This window comes from Capsicum annuum, chromosome 11, assembly GCF_002878395.1.
Source record: "Capsicum annuum cultivar UCD-10X-F1 chromosome 11, UCD10Xv1.1, whole genome shotgun sequence".
Taxonomy (NCBI): Eukaryota; Viridiplantae; Streptophyta; class Magnoliopsida; order Solanales; family Solanaceae; genus Capsicum; species Capsicum annuum.
Genome location: NC_061121.1, coordinates 34,034,870 through 34,047,745, shown reverse-complemented (window position 1 = coordinate 34,047,745; position 12,876 = coordinate 34,034,870). Strand labels below are relative to the sequence as shown.

The following is a 12,876-nucleotide window of genomic DNA, read 5'->3' as shown; positions in this document are numbered from 1 at the left end:
ACGTCATCAACATCAGTATTATCATCACCAAAATTGTCACCTGAGTCACCATCATTAGAATGCTCCTCTTCCTCAAACTTATCATTGGAATAAGCCATGTGCCTCTTCTCATCTATAGGGACATCATCATCCATGGGCTCATCAAAATTTAGGCCAATACGCAGCAAAGTCTGAGCATGAGGTCCCAGTGGGTAGTCAAGCTCCACAGCACAAATCTTTCGTTGGATGGCCGCACGCCCTCCAGTCCTCAATTGTACCATAGTCAGCCCATACATATAGGTTGTGATCTCATTAGCATGATCATTATGCTCTGGCATAGTCAAATTCACACCATGAGAAGCTGGTCCCTTGGTGCGAGAAATATCGAGTGTCCTGTCACCCACAAGTGGTAAATAGTTTACATCCTCCTTAGGCACACCATGTTGCCTCAAAAATCTTATCCGCAATCCACCAAATCCATATCTCCGACCTTCTAAAAATCGAGCCTTTCTCATCGCCGATAAAATAATGGCACTCACATTCACACCCACACCATCTCGCATCAAAGCATAAATAAGACATACCCTATCATGGGTCACCTCCGTCATATGTTTCCCATGAACCAGGAAGGCATACATGATTATGGCCCATAAACATCCCTCCCTGTTCAAGTGAGCAAATGGAAGTGAAACATGCATACCTCTCTCTTTGTGGAAAATCCACCTCACCATAGATTGAGTGTCGCATAGGAAATTATGGATACGCTGATAGGGGGCTCAATAATCATTGTCTTCAATGGCTCTGGATCCACATAGAGTGTACCTAATATCTCATTAACAGTGTTTGCAGTGAAATTTATAACATGACCACGTACCTCGACCTTAAAATCTTTCAGGTTCAAATTCGCATAGAATTCCCAAACTAAGCATAAGTTGCATGGACCCGGCTACTCGAAGAGAAAATTCATGTGGTGGGCCTCTATCTTTCTCACCATTAAAGAATATTCCTTCATCAAACTTGCCCTGTTGATAAATTGATCAGTTGAATATTTTGACTCTTTGTGTTGCGAGTACTACTTTCGTCCTTCTGCAGTTATAGCCTTAGTTCCAAACCTCTTTTGCCCCCTAGGAACATATGGGGCTGCAGGTACCCAGTCAGCTTCACGACTCCTCTTGTGCCTAGGCTCAGATGGTCCAGCTACATTTTTACCTTTGCTTCTTTGTTGGTGGTTGCTCGACATTGCACCTATTAAACATAAAAGCCCACAAACATATAAAATAAGCACCTTCAAATCTAGCCACCATTAAATGTGATATTTACCCCACACTTAATTTCTAGCACAGCTTTATGTATGAATGCACCGGGATACTCAGACTCTTCCTTTCTAATTCATAATTCTCATAATCAATCATCCAACAGTAAACACAAAAATGTATTTCAGAGTTGTTACAGTGCACACTTTAAGCATCAATCTCTAATGACTTCTCAATTTGCACATAAACATTTTCTATCATGAGAACTTTGTCCTTTCTTCTTAACACTCACTTTAGTCATGCATAGCTACCACTAAGGTGTTGTGACATGGTTAGTCACCCCATACTTAGTTGCTATCACGTAGTGCATCAAACATATCCTAATTCGTTAAAATTTCCCCCATGATTCAGCAAAACAACTCATTTGTTTAGAAACTAAGTCAATTTGAAAGTTCACTTTATCAATTTAGCATTCACATGAACACTCTAATCCCTGCGCATCTTATAGTCATTCATCCAAGTACACCACAAGAATTAAGAGGATTCAACAAAGTTTTAATGGTCCACTACCACAAATCTACAAGTTTTAGTTTAAACAAAACTCCCAACCTACACAATTGGTGCCACTAATTCACCTCAACATGCCATTTATCATCTCTAGTTCACAAAACAAAACCAAGCCATGCTCTTTATCACTAACAATTTAGCATTCTAAGCATTGTTTACCATATAAAGCAATTTTGAGTAAAGAATAAAAATAATAATGACTTACCTTGATGACTTGATTAAGAAAAATGGGGGAATTGCTTTTTTACTTAAGAGAAAAAGAGGACGGCGGCGGCGGTAGGGTTAGGTAAGTGGTGGAATAGGTTAAGGTTATATTTATAGAGGTGACCCAAAATTGATGGGTCGATGCGATACGTCAGGTATCGCTATGGGCATTAGATGCAACGTGTTGAGTTCGCGTCGTGTTACTGGATTTTTACCCCAAAAATTTATCCAAGTGTAACCCTATGAGCACTGACGCGACGCATTGTGTGACGCATTGAAGGTCGATGTGACACATCAGAATCGCATCGATCCATTGGAAATAGCATTAGAAAAATCTTCTAAGTGTGGAATTGGTGCACCTCGATGCGACGCGCCAAGATAGCGTCGAGCCACTGGAAATTACATCCTGAAAAATTTCTAAGGCTAAATCTCCCGTACCTTATTGTATATTTACTTACCCTTTACCTTTTTCTCCCCATGTATCACCTGCTTACTTACTCAAATGCCCATGTTCATCATTTTCTCATCTGTTTTTCTCCACCAAGGTTCTCATTCCTGCATATTAATCAAAAATAACAAAATCATGTAAGTAAAAGTGGGTTGCCTCCCACCAAGCATCTTATTTTTGGTCGTGGAACGACTCATCTTTTTGAATTTTTCTTTTTGTTCTTCAACTAATAAAAATTAAACTACCTATTACATTACAAAAGTGGGTTGCCTCCCACATAGTGCCTTATTTTACATCGTGGCACGACTTAGCTCAATTTTACCCTTCAGCAAAGGTGATGGACTCCTTGTGCTTATCTGGATGATCAGCCCAATAATGTTTTACATGCTGTCCATTCACCAGGAACTTCTCCATCTTCTCTTTATTCCACAACTCCACAGCTCCATGAGGTGTCATTCTCACCACCTCAAAAGGTCCAGACTATTTTGATCGCAATTTACCTAGGAATAACTTAAGACTTGAATTGAACAACAAAACAAGTTGTCCTGGTTCAAATACTCTCTCTTCAATTTTTTTATCATGCCATCTCTTTGTCTTCTCCTTATATAGTTTAGCATTTTTGCAGGTGTGAAGCCTAAACTCATCAAGCTCATTCAGTTGCAGTAACTGTTTCTCCCCCACGGCAGTCATCTCAAGATTCAGCTTTTTCACAGCCCAATAAGTTTGATGTTCCAGTGCCATAGGCAAATGGCATGTTTTACCATAAAATAAGTGATTTGGGGACATCCCAATAGGCATCTTGTACGCTGTTTTGTAAGCCCAAAGTGCATCATCTAACTTCTCAGCCCAATCTTTTCTCTGCCCATTCACAGTTTTCTGAAGTATCTGATTAATCTCTCAGTTGGACACCTCAATTTGACCACTAGTTTAGGGATGGTATGCAGTAGCAACGTTATGCCTAACACCATATTTAGCAAGAAGATTTTTGAACCAAGTGTTGATAAAGTGCGTACCTCCATCACTAATTATCGCTCTAGGTGTACCAAATCTAGAAAATATGTTCTTCTTCATGAATTTCAGCACCACCCTTGCATCATTAGTCGGACTAGCCACCGCTTTCACCCACTTAGAGATATAGTCAACTGTTATAAGAATGTACAAATTGCCTTTTGAAGGTGGGAATGGTCCCATGAAATCGATCCCCCCAACATCAAAGACTTCAACTTCTAAAATATTATTGAGGGGCATCTCATGACGCCTAGATATAGTGCCCAACCTTTGACATCGATCACAATTTTTCACAAAAGCAATTGCATCCCTAAACAACGTAGGCCAGAAAAACCTTATTGTAGTATTTTTCTCACAGTTTTCTCATCCCCATGATATCCACCATAAGGAGATAAGTGGCAATCTTCAAGAACTTTTAAAAAATTTAACCTCTGGGATATACCTATGAATAAATCCATCTGGATCCAGCTTGAAGAGATACAATTCATCCCAAATATAGGCACAGAAATCATGAAGCAATTTCTTCCTTTGTTCCGTGATGGCATCAGAAGGGTAAACCTCACAAGCTATCAAATTCACAATATCAACATAACATGGGAACTCAACTATATCTAAGGACAACAACTTTTCATCAGGAAACTCTTCCTCAATGCTAAGAGAGTCATAAACAATATGACTTCGATTTTCCAGCTGTGACAAGTGGTCAGCAACTTGATTTTCAGATCCTTTCCTATCTCGCACCTCAAGATCAAATTCTTAAAGTAGCAGAATCCACCTAATCAGTCACGGCTTTACATCCTTCTTGTTCACAAGATACTTAATGGCAGTATGATTAGTATGAACAATGAACTTAGTGCCAAGTAAGTAAGATCTAACCTTATCGAATGCATACATCACTGCTAACAGCACTTTCTCTGTAACCGTATAATTAACTTGCATATCCCAGAAAGATTGAGCAAAATACCTTATCTCTTCTTTGCTAGCATAATATATCAAGTGAAATACCTTATCTCTTCTCTGACCCAAAACCACTCCCACAGCAATATCAATAGCATCACATATCAATTCAAACAGTAACTCCCAATATGGTGCGATAGAAATAGGTGCTTCAATCAACTTCTTCTTCAATCTTTTAAAAGTTTCCTGGCAGTCAGCCCCAAACTCAAATTTTGGCTTCTTTCTCCAATAATTTGCACATGGGGATTGCAATATTTGAGAAATTTTGAATGAACCGTCTATAGAAACTTGCATGTCCCAGAAAGCTCCGTACTCCTTTAACTATGACTGGATGTGGTAATTTTTCAATCACTTCAATCTTTGCCTTATCTACTTCAAGTCCTTTACATGAAACTTAATGGCCTAGGATAATTCCTTTCTTAACCATAAAGTGGCACTTTTTACAATTTAGCACCAAGTTTGTCTCTTCGCATCAAGCTAGAACTCTATCAAGATTCTGCAAGCATTTTTCAAAAGAATTACCGTACATAGAGAAATCGTCTATGAATACCACCACAAAGTCTTCAACCACGTCAAAGAATATCTCCATCATTCAACTCTAAAACATAGCAGGTGCATTGTATAAGCCGAAGGGTATATGTCTGAATGCGTATATGTCGTAGGGACAAGTGAAAGTGGTTTTCTCATGGTCTTCCAATGCTATGATTATTTGATTGTAGATAGAGTACCCATACAGAAAATAATAATACTCTTGCCCCACCAATATATCCAATATTTGGTCAATAAAAGGAATCGAATAGTGATCTGTACGAGTTGCTTCATTCAACATTGGATAGTCAATACAAATCCTCTAACCAGTCACCATGTGTGTGGGTATTAACTCATTATCATCATTAATTACCACGATTATCCCTCCTTTTTTCGATACATAGTGCACTGGACTCACCCATTTGCTATCAAAAATTGGGTAGACAATACCACTATCTAACCACTTGATCACTTCTGTTTTGACCACCTCCTTCATAATAGGATTCAACCTTTTTTGTTGTTGCACTCTCGGTATGTAACCCTCTTCTATTTAGATGTTGTGTATGCAAAATGTTGGATTGATTCCTATAATATTAGATATTTGCCAACTAATCATCTTTCTTCTCTTTTTTAGAATTGCTATGGCTTCTTTTACCTGTACATCTGCTAGTCCTGAAGATAAAATAACAGGCAAAGTATCTTGATCACCAAGAAAAACATATTGTAAATACGAAGGGAGAACCTTAAGCTCTAAGTTAGGAGCTTCTTCAACTAAGGGCTTGGGCGATGGACCAATTGGCCTATTTAATGGTTCGATAGCCACTTTGTTTGTCTCAATCACTGCCAAATTCATAGCCTGGATCAATTCCAATGCTTCCACATCTCCATAGAGATTATGACCCATCAAAGATCGCTCTAATGGACCATCACACAACAGCAAATGCCAATCAAAAGCAAAATTAATAACCGATATAGATGACAACTCCTTATATGTAGTTGTCAATTTCAACACCTTGTACACATCAAAGACTTCTACTTTATCATGCACTCACATTGTCATTTTTTCGATTGCTACATCAATTAGTGATTGTCTCATTTCTAAGAAGGGTCATCCCAAAATAAATGGAACCACAGCATCAGCCTCAAAGTCAAGAATTACAAAATCCACCAAAAATATTAAAGATCCTACTTGCACCAACATATCTTCAATAATACCATCCGGCCTAGTAAGTGATTGATTTGCCAATTGCAAAATAATAATAGTGGGTTTGGGACTCCCAAGACCCATCTTCTGATACCATGATGTGGGCATAAGATTTATGCTAGCTCCTAAGTCACACAATCTCCGTGTACTAATGGTCTTTACAAAGGTAATTTGCAAGGTTAAACTACCTGGATCCTTAAGCTTCATGGGAAATTTGTTTTGAATTTTGGACATGCACTCTTGAGTAAGTGCAACTGTAGCATACTCGGTCAACCGTTTCTTATTCACAACTATATCCTTCAAGTATTTTACATATTTTGGAACACTTTGTAGAATGTCAACAAGAGAAAGATTTACTTGAACCTGCTTCAGAAGATCTAAGAACTTCTTGTAACTTGCCTTCATTTGATGTTTCATTGACCTTTGAGGAAAGGGTAAGGGGAGAGTCTTCTTTTCCATATGAATTTTAGCACTTTCCGCTTTTCTTTGATTTTTTTATCTGCATCGTCTTTAGCACTCTCATCAATAATTGTGGGACTAACCTGCTCCTGAACTGTCTTCTTAGTTTGCAGCCCACTCCTTGTTGGAACCACATTTACCTGCTTGGGATTTGTCTCTATATCGCTAGGTAATGCTCCTTAAGGTCTTTTATTCTATGCCCCTACAATTTGACCCAACTGCAACTCTAGATTTCTCGTAAGCAATTGTTGACTCTTCAACTCAGCTACAAAGTGCACTTATTAAGTCTTTATTTCTGATGCAAATTGCATTTGTTGAGCCATAAACTGCTTCATTAATTCCTCTATATTGCCAGTTTGAGTAGTAGCTTAATTATTTTGAGCCGGCTGTGGATTTGGTTGCACTTGTCCCTTGTACTGATTTGCATTCTGCGCCCGATTACCACCTTATGAGAAATTGGGATGGTTCCTCCAATTGGAATTATAAGTATTACCAAAATTTTGTTGTCCCTGCCGATTCACGTTTCCCATATAGTTAACAGAATTTGGATTAACAAAACATACATCTGCTGTGTGCTCACCACTCTCACAAACCTCACACCAAGAATTTACCTATGGACTACATTTGTTGTGGTTGTTGGTTTTGTAGCACCCAACTTTATGTTATTAAGCTGAGTAATTATATGATTTTGCATGGTTACGATTTGTGCCTGTAATATAGTGAACTAGTCTACCTCCAATACCCCTACAACATTTTTAGGAGTACTCTTCGAGTCTGCATGCAGTCCGGGTTCCCTTGTGAAATCCGATTCAATAGTGTGTATAAATCTTCATTTATCTTCTCAAGAGCCTATCCACCTATTGCTGAATCCAAGAAAATCTTTGTGTTTGGATCTAATCCTTATATTAAAGTATGCACAAGAACATCATTGGATTGATGATGGTGAGGGAAATTTTTGAGCATACCATTAAATCTCTCCCAAGCTTGGTAGAGATTCTCTCCATCTTTCTATCTAAAACTCAAGATCTCACTCCTCAAGCGTGCAGTATTCCCAGATGGAAAGAATCGAATAAGAAACTTCCGATCTAGATCTTCCTAAGTAGTGATAGAGAGTAGTGTTTCAGCATGTAACCACCTTTTTGCTTCTTCCATTAGAGAGAAAGGAAAGAGTGTCAACCTGACATAATTAGAATTCACCCCTTCAAGAATATATGTATCGCTGATTTCCAAGAAGGTTTGTATATGTTGTTGTGGATTTTCGTGTGAAATACCATGAAATTATCTCGCTGAATTTAGCAATTGCACCATATTCTGCTTCAATTCAAATCGACCTCCTAGTTCAGGCTTTAGAATACTATTTGTCATATAGTTCGTAAGCGGTATTGCCATCTTATGAACAGGTCTAGCATCTTGTTGAGCAGGAACAACAGGAATAACAGGAATGATAGGAGGTGGAACATTCACGACATTTGGATCAACCAGTTCATTTCGTTGTTCAGCCATTTTTCTCCTTTGTTGAAAGATTTGCTCTAGTTATGCAAAAGGCTCTACTTGTTCTTTATCTCTCGCCAATCTTGGATTCAGCTAAACCTACAAAAATTCAGCCGCTAAGATCAAGTTGTTAATACCTAAACATAATATCAAAAATCAAAAATTTAGCAATTTACTAATTGTATTAGTCCTAGGCAACGGCTCCAAAAACTTGTTGTGACTCAGATGCACACGCAAGTGCACATGATCGTTCAAGTAATATAGTGACTTAGACAATCAGATATCATTCCCACGAGGACTAAACAACAAGAAATTTAACCAACTTTTAGTTTCAGACAATGAGTATTAGGTGTTGTATAGTATCAAGGTGATTTTGAATTGAAGAATAAAAATTATAAATTAATAAACAAGAAATAAAATTTCATGACTAGATCAAAGCAAGCAACGGTTGTAAACTGTTATGATAAGAATTTCAGCGTTGAGGCTTCTCAAATCATACAAATCTCTATTCTTATAGTAGTCTAATTAGTTATTGGGTTGTTGGTTTGCAAGGTTTAGGCAATGATCTTGATCTTCCGACCTAAAATCTTTTATCTATTGAATATTGTAGCTACAACTCCCACAGAGATACAATAATTCTTCTAGATTCCTCAAGTAATCTTCTTGCAATAGAACCAATCAAGACTTCTAGGTATATCCCTATCCTAGATGCTAATTCAAACCCCTTATTTTAAAAAAGGATAAGAGCTTTGCTCCTTAATTTCCTCATTCTAATCTACAATTTTCCTACCGGATTCACATAGAAATATAAATTTATCCTAATGGTGGCCAAGCATTAAAATAGTAAGTTCAAGAAATTAAGAACAACCCGGGTGATAATCCAAAAAGAAACTTCAATAAAGAATATCAAAGAGTAATCATGTTCTTGACCTCAACCCCAGAACTAGGGTATTTAGCCACTCATGTTTGAATTAAACATAAAAAATAAGTAATTAATCATACCCAAAATTAGTCTTGAAGTAACAAAGTTCAAAAGAAATAATAAGAACCCTAAAAGAATAATTCTATGCTTTTCCGCTGCTGCTATGCTTGCCAAAAAGTATTTGGAATTGTGCTCACGTGTTTCTTTTATACTTGGAAAAATTTCACCAGATCTGAAACCATGACGTGACGCGTCGCAAATCGTGTTGATCCAACCAACGCTTCGCGTCAACGTTGTGTTGCCACACTAGAATTCATCTCTATAAATCAAACTATGTCATATTTTTCACCACACGACGCAACGCGTTGACATCGTGTCATGTCTTTGGAATTCGCTACTCAAAATTTGGCTAAGTGTTAAAGCTTTAAGCATCGATGCGACACGTTGACATCGTGTCGATGCACTGGAAGTTGCACACATAGAATTTTTTAAGGCACAAAACTTATGCATCGAGGCGACGCGTTGAAATCGCATCGATGTACTGGAAATTGTTCTTCATATTTTTTCTAAGGCACACATCTTGCCAGTCGACGCGACGCGTTGAGATAGCATCGCGTCACTAGAATTTTTCTCCGGTTCCTTTCTTTCTTTCCATCAATCCTCAACTTCTTTCTTTTCTCTTTACTCTCGTGCATCTCCATATATTTTTGACTTTGATCCACATGATCTTTCACCTCTTCATGATGTGTATCCAACTATTTATAAATCTATGGGAAATTAACTCTGTATCTCTAATCACATCAGTTAGCCACGAAATACAATTTAACTCATAATTTAATATAATTAGCACATGTTTTATTCTCAAAACAAGTTCAATTATGGGTAAATCGCGGTGTTTGGACATATAAATATACCCCAGATCATCTAACTAATTTTCAACTTCAGTTTTATATTGATTAAATTCTTCGGTTGTTTCATCATTACTTTCAGCAAATAAACATAATAGCATCTAGTGCAATCGTCAATAAAATTTATGAAATACTTTTTTCCACCGCGAGATGGTGTTAACTTCATATCACAAATGTCAATGTGAGTTAAGTCTAAGAGATTGGAATTTCTTTCAACAGACTCATACGGATGCTTAGCATACTTCGATTCTACACAAGTTTTTAGTTAGATTTATTGCACTCAAAGTTAGGCAACACTTTGCTTCCATTGCTTCCATTCCATCAATACTATTTTCCTCAAAATTTTCATCTATTTAGTCTTCAATTTGGAGCGGTAATTTTGGGGGCCCAAAATTTCTTCGTTCGGCATTGATCCAATCTCTAAAGTCTAAATAATACCAAAATCTCCAAGATATCCTTTGCTAACGAATATCGATGATCTCCAATTATAAATCTTTCTGCGCTAAAAGCTTGCTCCGAAACAACTGAAGAAGCTTGAGTTGATAGCACATCTCGAACCATCCTTGAAAGTTTTGGAAATTGTTTGATACGATTCTTCCACCATTATAAAAGTTGTTGTTGTTCAGTTTTATTTCTAATGTTTTTCTGATCCTGAGAAAGATACGAGTCAAAATCATTACTCCTACAACATTGAAGACCACATTCTTTACCCATCTCATCATCTAAATCAATATATATATATATACATATATGTCTAGAAGTAGGAGGTTCGACTGACACAATATATTGTTCCATCACTTGATACAAGTTATATAAACTCCTAGCTCTAGGTACTAAGTTATCACAACAAGTTTCAACTGATGGCTTTTCACAAGGTCCAATTTCTAAATTATTGTAGAATTTTTGAACCAACATCATTACACCAAGTTCTTTGTAAAATGGGTTGAATAAAGTAGCCGTCAAATAAATTTGTGGAATAGGAAAATAATATTTTTTAAATTTATCAACCATAGCGTTAATTGTCTCTTTGTAAGGACAATTATTTTTTATTCAGTAAGTACTTTAGAAATAGCAGTAATAGTTACTAAAACGGAAGAAATAGTTGGAATATATTGAACAGATACTGTGTTTGTAGCTTGATAAAAAGTTTTCGAAAATTTGGAAAGTTCTTCTACTTCAGTCCAATCATCTTCATCTAGCCTTAAATCAACATTCGTATTATAAGCATTATAAACTAATTCTATAGGTTTACGATATATAAGAGCAATTTCAAACATTTGACATAAAGATTTCCATCTAGTAGGAACTTTTTTTGAAACTTTTCTATATGGAAGGTCACATTCTCTACATTGATATCTAAAATTATCCATTACACCCTTTCTTTTCTACTTTTAAAAATATAACTACAAGCAATTCGAACTTTTCCAAACAACTCAGCACTATATTGTACTATCAAATTTAAAATATGTGTAGTACATTTAACATGAAAATGATCTTCATCCACAGGATAGTCTAGCTTTTAACTCTTTAACAGCTTTCAAATTATTAAAAGCATTATCTAATGTGCATGCCATAGGTTTATCAACAATTCTAAAATATTTTAAATTATCTGTTATTTTATTAGCTAAAAAGATACTGGTTTTAGTCTCGTCAATATATTTATAAGAAATAATTCTTTTTTACATGTTCCAATGGTGATCAATCCAATCAGCCATGAGTGTAAAAGAATCATTATTGAGAACACTACGGCCCATGTCAGAAGTAATAGATAGTCTACCATCAAATTTATCAAACAAGCAATGACAATAATGACAATGTTCAGCTTGAATTTAAAAATATTATTTTAAATTATATTTCGTGAAAAAACTTTTAAAAAGGGATTATATACTCGTTGAATATAATGAATAAAACCTAGATGCGAAGAAAAACTAAAAGATAAACCCATAGCATCAACCATTTTTGCTAGTTCTTCTCAGTCTACATCTTCACTATATGTCGATGATGAACTTGGGCCAGCCGGATTAAACATGTCAAAACGTGTTTGAACCATATTAGCTCCTACAGATTCTTGCATAAATGGTGTACCATTTTTTTCCTTAGCCTCATTTTCTAGACGAATAAATTCTTTATTAAATCTCCTCAAATGTATAGTTAGCAACCCTGTCCCGCCATTCTTTCTCCGGGTCAAATGTTTAAAAACTCTCTCATATTTAATGCAAGTAGCAGTACTTTTTACCTTATCATGCTTCACAAATTTCCAAACTAAAAACCTTTTAGAACATTCGGTACCTTTGGCCCTAGTAAATTTCGGTAAAGGAGGAAGTTCTTCACCTTCTTTCAGTAATTCCGTAACCGGACTAGTAGGGATAGGGGTATCACCTAACTCTTGTTCATATCTATCATCTTCTTTTGATAAGTCTTTATCAAAATTACCACAATGCCTACTTAGGGTTTCATGGTCTAATTCCATACCGATACCAACATCGAAACCATTAGGTTGTGATAAAGAAGTTTCACTAGTAGTAGCCTTATTTTTTTTATTTCTACGAAAAACCTTACCAAAGATTGATTTTTTACCTCTACTATTTTTATGGGAATCCATGATTAAATTTAAATAAAATTAAAATATTAAAACAAACAATATAAATATTATAAATCAAAAAATTAATGTAAGTAAACAAATGTAGATACTAAAAATAAAAATATAGATATTAAAGTAAATAAAAAATAGATTAAAGTTGGAACGAATATATCAAAAAAGCAGACGTATACCAAATGTTAACGTTAAAAAATGATAATTGAAGCTTTTAATATTTTAAAAAAATCTTTAACTCCAACTACTACAATACCTATAAATATTTAGAGAGTGTATGACAATATTAAGAGAGAGTATGGGAAATTGAGAATATTTGTGAGGAAAAAATAAATATAAAAGGGTATTTATAGTG

General features: G+C 35.9%; 1 protein-coding gene and 1 non-coding gene across 2 annotated transcripts; one reads left to right on the top strand and one right to left on the bottom strand.

The window, feature by feature from the left end:
• Positions 1-4,888: 4,888 nt before the first annotated feature.
• LOC124888820 lies at positions 4,889-6,565 on the bottom strand. Its single transcript, XM_047400107.1, has 3 exons — positions 6,074-6,565; positions 5,600-5,956; positions 4,889-4,912 (listed from the first exon to the last, which is right to left on the bottom strand). Exons 1-3 carry the CDS (start codon positions 6,563-6,565, stop codon positions 4,889-4,891), a joined length of 873 nt encoding a protein of 290 aa, XP_047256063.1.
• Positions 6,566-7,541: 976 nt separating this feature from the next.
• On the top strand, positions 7,542-7,648 carry LOC124889203. The gene has a single exon (XR_007047812.1). It is a non-coding gene; the product is annotated as a small nucleolar RNA R71 (small nucleolar RNA).
• Positions 7,649-12,876: the final 5,228 nt, after the last annotated feature.

Bases quoted from the DNA above. Each gene is read 5' to 3' on its own strand.
- LOC124888820 (XM_047400107.1), bottom strand. From the start codon at position 6,565: ATGAAACATCAAATGAAGGCAAGTTACAAGAAGTTCTTAGATCTTCTG. The intron at 5,957-6,073 runs GTTCCATTTATT...GATGTGTACAAG, and splicing joins ACTTTGAGGCTGATGCTGTG to GTGTTGAAATTGACAACTAC. The intron at 4,913-5,599 runs GTAAAAGAAGCC...AAATGCTTGCAG, and splicing joins CAGGACTAGCAGATGTACAG to AATCTTGATAGAGTTCTAGC.